The sequence below is a fragment of the Lotus japonicus genome, chromosome 2, assembly GCF_012489685.1.
Source record: "Lotus japonicus ecotype B-129 chromosome 2, LjGifu_v1.2".
NCBI classification, from domain to species: Eukaryota; Viridiplantae; Streptophyta; class Magnoliopsida; order Fabales; family Fabaceae; genus Lotus; species Lotus japonicus.
Genome location: NC_080042.1, coordinates 71,388,274 through 71,395,918, shown reverse-complemented (window position 1 = coordinate 71,395,918; position 7,645 = coordinate 71,388,274). Strand labels below are relative to the sequence as shown.

Sequence of the window (7,645 nt, the reverse complement as noted above, 5' to 3'; positions counted from 1 at the left end):
GACTATTCCCAATAATGACTGCATCATTCAACCTCTAAACTTTGTGAATTATCTAACAGGAAAATGCTTTAATATAGCATGACATTGTTATGAAGATGCACAATTACAGGTGCCTTGGTCATGAATTACACAATTGAGATACACAGAATGAGTCCTCAAACCTCACAATCCTCATTAAAGGAAAGAATTTTAATTTTTATAGAAGCAGATAGCAAAAACATGGAACAACGGAATTAACGTGATTTATATATCTATCAAATATGAATCAAGGTAACATAGGTAACCACAACTAGGGAAAAAATACATCATAAATCTTCAGCTCATACGTGCTTCGACAGCAACTCAATCATCTCAATTGTCGCACTGTATTTACAGAAGAAAAATGACAAGCAAACCAGGAAATCGTGAAGTATGGTAAGTGAAGCTTATGCGTATGTCATGAAACAAGACCTTCCCTAGCGATACTGGTAACACGAAGTACAGCTTGAGCACTTAAAGGAGAAAGTTGTGACTGGCAGAAGCTCTCCCAAGATCCTGGCTCCGGCTTCTCAGAGACAGTCTCCGGCTGCTCAGAGACAGTTTCCGGCTGCTCAGAGACAGTAGCTGGCATAAGATCCTGAAATTTCTCATACACATTTTGAAGCTCAATGAGGAGAGCTCGAGCCGCTTCCCTGGACTCAGGGAGCTGGTCACTCAACTGTGCTGCAGCTACTTGGATCAATTTGTCAATCCCGTATGTCTTTATGCCTTCTGCACCCTGTTCAAATACAGTTCAAGGACAGAAAGCAGCAAATCTTAATCGCCAAACCAAATTGCAAAAGTTAAGCCATACTAATTATCCTATCTACTTTAACTGTGTCCCTTCCAAATTCCAACTATAGAGGGCATCCATGCAAACAACTTAAAAGTATAGCAACCATTTATTAAATGGCCTAAACCCACCCTTCAACAGATTTTGAAGCACTGGATCTATAAACATGATAACAAGAATTGATCAAAAAATAGTAACAAATACAATTGAGCTATTTATGGCAGCCTCATTATAAGGATCCATTCATATGGGTATTCTGACTAATATAACTACTGAAGCAAGCCTGAAATTATTTTAAACAAAATAGAGGAAGAGAAATTTACAAATAGATATAATATGAGTATATATATGTTGCTTGTTTTACAAAAGTTTCACTGATTGCACCATAAGACTAGAAAGATATAAGATAAGTACTACCAGCAGGTTAAACAGATTAGCATTAACCAAGAAACATAATACATGTACCCAATGATCAAAGAAATTTTAGGACATGCGATCTATCAAATAAGACTTCTACTCCTTTATCACTGAAAAAACAATCCATCTACTAAATGAGGCTATGTATGGAAGTATAGCAATAAAAAACATGATTTCTATGCATGGTCATTATAAACCATTCCCCTAATCAAACATAGATGTGAAGCTTTGTTGAATAAATTTGGAACTGAAACAGAATTGGCACAAAACAATCATATTCTAAATCAAGACAACAACATTTTAAGATTTCAATGTCGATGGTGAGAAAGGTTCTTTTCTTGCATCACTAATCTGTTTCCTAACGTTTTTATTGTTTTATCTTTTTGTGACACAAAAAATCACTTTAAGGCCAAAGTCATGCATATGAACAAGTCTTAAATGTCATCAATATAAGCAAAAATCATGTGTACCCGTACCAGTCGTGGAACACTTCGAGAAAAGCACATTGATGCCTTTGCACGAATACGGGGATTCTTGTTCTTAAGGCATGGTTGCAATTTTGGCAACAAAGTAATAGGAGAAATCCAAGTAGTCATTGATATCAAGGCTCTTTCCGCTGCCTCACATACAAAGCGTTTGTCCTGGGAAGACTTGAGAAGAAGCTGTACTAGCTGCATCCACCATATTTGTTCCACATAGAGCACATTAATTTACTAATAATACTATCAAGTTTATGATTTGATTCCACAATGCGTGTCAGCAAATTTACCAGTACAAATAAGTAATGTTGACTTACAAGAGGATCCAGTGAATCTATTATAAGATCATTATAAACACTGAAAATGTCAGCGCAGGTCATAAGGGCAGTTTTGCAAACAGCACTTCTAGGATTTTTCAGGGACTTTGCAATAGATGTGATCACATCCCCCCTGTTTACCAGACAACAAATAAGTAATTCAATAAATCAAAACAAAAATCAAAACATACTAATCAATGATATCTGAATTTAAAAACCATAATATATATAAAATTAAACTTACAGCATATCAAGCATTGCTTCCTTGTGGAATATAGATAAACGGCGTACATTATTTAATGAATCACAAAGCAGGACCCAATCCTTCGAGTCAAGTCCAGATAAGAGGGTCTGTAACAAAACCAAAATAATTATTTTCAGATAATACAGGGTTTCAATTCCTTATAAGCCAATAATCAACTGTAAATAACTAAAAATAAAATAAAATCCCCACTATATTAAACGAGGCCAATTTCAACAGTTCTCAACTGTCAAACCCCGCTAGTCCCTTTACCCAAAAAATGGATAACATAATACCTTGAGACAAGTATCAACATCTTCTAGATCATTCAAGTTCTCAGAATCAATGTATTCTACTTCTATAATCTCTACACCAGAATTAGCAGTCCCATCCTGGTTTCCATTAACAGATGGAGAATCCAAGGAGGCGCAACTCTTTTTCTTTTGTCGTTCTTCGGCATTTTCACCAGCATTGTCAGCGGAAGGCTTGGTTAAACAGGCCTTACTGGAGTCCTCATTCTTCCTTTCAGCTCCAGGAATTGTATTGAGATCCCTAAGAGCATTCTCTGACATCGCTGTCAGCTTCAGTCTTACACACCTGATCAAACTCAACAATGATAGCTACTCAAAACACCATTCAATTTCTAAAAACAAGTACAACTTAAAGAGAGGAATCTGACAACCAACATTAAACTCTTAAGTCAAGATCTGAACTCAGCAAGAAAAAACAGTTCATGTAACTAGTCTACAGTGCACTGACATTTAAAAAAAATCTCACTCCAAAAATGAATTTCCCTCATTCTGATTCACTCGTGATTTTCGACTCCTCTCCTAAACTTTGATTCATTCTGATTCACATGTTTCCTTGTTCTCAGTCTCATTAATCCAAGAAACAAAGAAGATTGAATTTCAAAAGAAATCTATTCTTGCAGCAACCAATTACAATCTTAGAACTGAACTTCCACTTCAAACAAGCCAGACACACAGCAAATCACGCCACACAAGTCTCTATACACCAAATAAGAAATCATAATTCCAGTCATCACACATGATTAAGTAGATCAAAATGGAACCAAGAATCAGAACACAACGTAGATATCAAAAGCGATTAACCAACAGATTCAATCAACAAGAAAACCAAAAAAAAAATCAGTAATGTGCTGCAAGATCTCGGTATGTTATGCACTTCACTACTCGAATCATCACTCGCATTTCGACACCAAACCCTAACATCATAGCATTCGATTCAAATACGCAAAATCAAAATGACACAGTAATCGCACTGCGTGTACGGATCATAAGCACGTGTTCAATTACAGTGGAAACTAGATAGAGAGAGAGAGAGAGAGAGAAGAGAGTACCGGATGAAGAGAGAGAGTGATCGGAGGAGAAAATGCAGAAACAGCGATGAGTAGCTGAGACCAGAGAGCGAGTTACGAAGACCGAGTCAACTCAGTGTGAAGAAGAAGAAGAAGAAGAAAGAGAGATGATTGGGTTGCGTTTATAGTAACCGACGAGAGAAGAGAAGGAAATAGACAAGAGTTTCGAGGCCTAAAACGACGCCGTATTGAAGGAACTGGACCGGGGCCGGCAAATTTGGAGGCTAATAATAAATACTGCATTTGCATGTGATCGCGATGGACACCGGAATCAGGTGAACCAAATTAATTTCACCACCTTTATTTTTTTTCCTCACCCGACCCGATAACTGAGAAACTAATTCCCGAGTATTGTCACGCATTAAAGTGGAATCCCTAGTCTCAATAGTGTTTTTTCATACTATGGATTTAATTTAACAATCGAAATCAAGACTACATGTTTAAGAGATGAGCTCTGCTAAATAAGAGCAAAAGTGGTTATTTACGAGGGTTGTCTTTGATAAAAGAGAAAATATGCACTTCGGTTATCTTTCGTTTCGTAACATACAATATTTTTCTTAAGAGACTCGAGCTTCTTTTACTCAGAGATGTAATTTCACTTTTTTTCTTCTTCTCATTAATTTATTTTTCTATTTGTCCCCAACTGTTTCACTAAAATTACCAATCACACTCCTTCTCTGGCTTAATTACAGTACTACTATGATTCCTTCGAATTTTAAAACTTGTTCTCATTCATCAATCATCATTATTGTTTTTATTAATAGTAATTACTCCTCCACTCTGCTTCTTTTGAATTTTGAATTTTGGTTTACTATTGTTGTTCTTATAATATTAGGTGGCCTGTTTCTTGAGCAATCAATGACTCTCCAACACTAGAAAGGTGTGAGATTGGAGTTTTGAAATGATGCTTTATCATTTTAGTCTTTAGACATGAATTAATTAATTGATTATGTTAAGATTTGATGGGATTTGTCTAGCTGACAAGTTTTTGATTGAGAGATTTTGGAATTTGATGTATAATACTTGCTCTAGTTATTTGATTTGCTTCTAGGTCCCTAGTTCCAATTCTTATAGAAATTTCATCAGGGACGGAACCAAGAAAATAAGGTCTAGGGGCGAAAAAATATATGACAGACTAAATAATTTTTTTCAATTATGCTTTTTTTCAATTATGCTATTAGCAATTATATAATATTTAGTTCATATAAAATATTACATGATAAAACTAAACATGATAACTAATAGGTAAACACCGCCTACAAAAAATATGCGATTCTTAATAACTAAATATGCATTTCATTTCAATCATCAAAGTCATATTCTTCTACGATTCTTGATTTGGTAGAACTCTTCCATAATTTCTTCAATGGTGAATGTCTTTGTAATATCCTTTTCAATATAAATAGTCATAGTATCTGCAAGAAAATCATCTTCCATTTTATTGTGAAGCCTAGTTTTCACAAGCTTCATTGTTGAAAAAGCACGCTCTGTTGTTGCAGTTGAAATTGGGAGAGTCAAGACAAGACGAATTACTCTATCAACCAAGTGATAAATTGTTGATTTCCCAAAAGATGATAAAACCCTGCATAACTCACAAAGTGTTGAAATTTCTTGAAAATCAAAATGCTTTAAAACATCAAGCTCATAATGTTGTAGTTGAATCCTCAAGTGAATATTCTCTTGATCAGTAAAATCTTTTGGATAATATTTCTCAACCAACTTGCATATATCATCAACCTTGAAAGACTTGAATGCCTCTTTAGGACTTAGAGCATGAGTAATTCCACAGTTTTATCACAAAATCTTGCATTTAACTCTTGCAATTGAAATTCTATGGCAGCTGTAAATATATCATATTTAAAATAGTGCTCCATAGTCATAGAAGTGTCATCAGTCTTATGACGAGGCTTGCGCTGACCTCTAATATATTAACTATTCAAATCAGGAATATCAATAGCATTGCTAGTATAAAATGATGTGACACTCTCAAATAACTCACCCATCCTCTCTTAACTTTTGAAGTAGTGATTTTGTAGTTGAAACAAGATGCATAGCATTTACAATATCTTGAGATTGTTGTTGTAAAGCTTTGCATAAAAGATTTGTTATTTCCATAATTTGCTTCATCAAGTGCAATATGAAAACAAAATCAAATGAAGTCAATGTCAAGAAAGCTGCCTCTGCATCGCCCCTTTGAGCGTAATTTGCTCCTCTTTCAGAAATATTATTGAGAACAGAGCATATTGGTGCATATATTCTTAACAGACTATATATTGACTGATAATGAGAACTCCATTGAGTATCTCCAGCTCTTTGCAATGTACCAATTTGATTTCCTCCTTTTTTTAGTCTCAATTTCATTATTAGAAATCTGATTTTGAATGTGCAATGCTTGTGCATCTTGAAGCTCATCATGCCTCTTAGAAGAACTACCAACAACATTTATAATAGATGTCAAACTCTCAAAGAATTGATGAACTTGCTTAACTTCTCTAGATGCCGTAACCAATGCCAATTGCAATCTATGAGCCATGCAATGAACATAATATGCATAAGGACATTCTTTGAGAAATAGAGATTGTAACCCATTCCACTCACCACGCATATTACTAGCACAATCATAACCTTGCCCCCTAATATTTTCAACATGAAGATCATAATGGGAAAGAACTGCACATACCTCATTTTTAAGAGTTGATGACATGGTATCTTTGACATGCACAACATGGAAAAAGCGTTCTCGAACAAAACCATCTTTATCAACAAATCTCAAAATGATAGCCATTTGCTCCCTCTTTGATTCATCTCGAGCTTCATCAATAAGAATGCAAAATTTGACATCACCAATTTATTTCCTAATAGCATTTCTTACTTTACTAGCAATGATTTGCAAAATCTCCTTTTGAATTTTAGGAGATGTGTATGTGGCATTTTGTTGAGCATTCTCTAGCACAACACTAGCAACTTTGTCATTATAAGTTGCTAAAAACTTTAACAACTCAATAAAATTCCACTTATTTTTTGAGTCAAAGCTTTCATCATTTCCTCTAAAAGCACATGCTTGGGAAGTTAACCAACGAATACTATCAATTGTAGCCTTAAGCCGTAGTCGGTTATTTTCAACTTCTTTTGATGCTTGTTTTCCAAATAATCTTTGGATATGTTGAGATTGGTTCTTGAGATCCTCACAAGATTTTACAGCAACTCTATGTGAGGAGTTAGGATTTTTTCCCACATGTACTAGTAGAGGACAATGTACTCCTTCATTGACTTTCTTTCATCTACAAAAGCCATCAACTATAAATGCATTTGCATGTCCCGGTTCATTCTTGCCAAATAAATAACATGGTAGACAATATATAGCATCATTCTTAGGTGAGTACTCCAACCAATATGAATGTGCATCGAGCCAAGAAGCTTGAAATCGTCGACGATTATTACCTTCTCCTGAAAAAGGAAATTCTATATTCCTTGGTTGATATGGACCAACCTTAAGATAAGCACGACGTATTTCATCTCTTTGATTAAAAGGGAACTCCCACATCATTGGACGCAATCCAGGATCACGCTCTATATCAACAACATTCATTTCTTCTGGTTGAATTCTTCTACATTTTGAAGGTCGTTCATCTTGTGGTGGGATAGATGGTGTAGCAATAGTTTGAGGTTGATTGCTACTATTGCCTTCTTTCTTCTTAAAGAATGAACCAATGCTTTTTTGAGTTGTCATAGTATTACACTATTACACACTGTCAAGAGCCCAAGAAGAAATAGGTAAGAATGTAATTTTTTGACTACAAAAAGAGCTTACAAAATGAAATATAGACTAAGAGAAAGCATATAATTAAAATATACATAGAAAGGCAATGCACATACATTAGGATAGTCATTAGGATGTGTTTTATTCCTTTTTACCTTGATTGTCATTAATTAGAATTTATGTACAATGGGTCTATAAATTAGTATCGTTAACTGATGAAGTCATGAACCTTTCCTCTAACT

At 34.9% G+C, this 7,645-nt stretch overlaps 2 protein-coding genes across 2 annotated transcripts; both read right to left on the bottom strand.

Annotated features, from left to right (window-relative positions):
• Positions 1-220: 220 nt before the first annotated feature.
• Positions 221-3,908, bottom strand: LOC130739240 (uncharacterized). Its single transcript, XM_057591494.1, has 6 exons — positions 3,626-3,908; positions 2,562-2,862; positions 2,269-2,375; positions 2,025-2,157; positions 1,705-1,899; positions 221-757 (listed from the first exon to the last, which is right to left on the bottom strand). Exons 2-6 carry the CDS (start codon positions 2,835-2,837, stop codon positions 437-439), a joined length of 1,032 nt encoding a protein of 343 aa, XP_057447477.1. The 5' UTR covers positions 2,838-2,862; positions 3,626-3,908; the 3' UTR covers positions 221-436.
• A 1,049-nt stretch (positions 3,909-4,957) lies between these two features.
• On the bottom strand, positions 4,958-7,373 carry LOC130736973 (uncharacterized). The gene is made up of 4 exons (XM_057588746.1): positions 7,085-7,373; positions 5,922-6,454; positions 5,643-5,764; positions 4,958-5,408 (listed from the first exon to the last, which is right to left on the bottom strand). Exons 1-4 carry the CDS (start codon positions 7,371-7,373, stop codon positions 4,958-4,960), a joined length of 1,395 nt encoding a protein of 464 aa, XP_057444729.1.
• Positions 7,374-7,645: the final 272 nt, after the last annotated feature.

Coding starts and splice junctions, on each gene's coding strand:
- LOC130736973 (XM_057588746.1), bottom strand. CDS start 7,373: ATGACAACTCAAAAAAGCATTGGTTCATTCTTTAAGAAGAAAGAAGGC. Junction 6,455..7,084: donor ATTTCCTTTTTCAGGAGAAG/GTAATAATCGTC, acceptor TTATTGATGAAG/CTCGAGATGAATCAAAGAGG. Junction 5,409..5,642: donor CAAAAGTTAAGAGAGGATGG/GTGAGTTATTTG, acceptor TCATGCTCTAAG/TCCTAAAGAGGCATTCAAGT.
- LOC130739240 (XM_057591494.1), bottom strand. CDS start 2,837: ATGTCAGAGAATGCTCTTAGGGATCTCAATACAATTCCTGGAGCTGAA. Junction 2,158..2,268: donor GAAGCAATGCTTGATATGCT/GTAAGTTTAATT, acceptor TCTGGTAAACAG/GGGGGATGTGATCACATCTA. Junction 758..1,704: donor CTCGAAGTGTTCCACGACTG/GTACGGGTACAC, acceptor GTATTTGAACAG/GGTGCAGAAGGCATAAAGAC.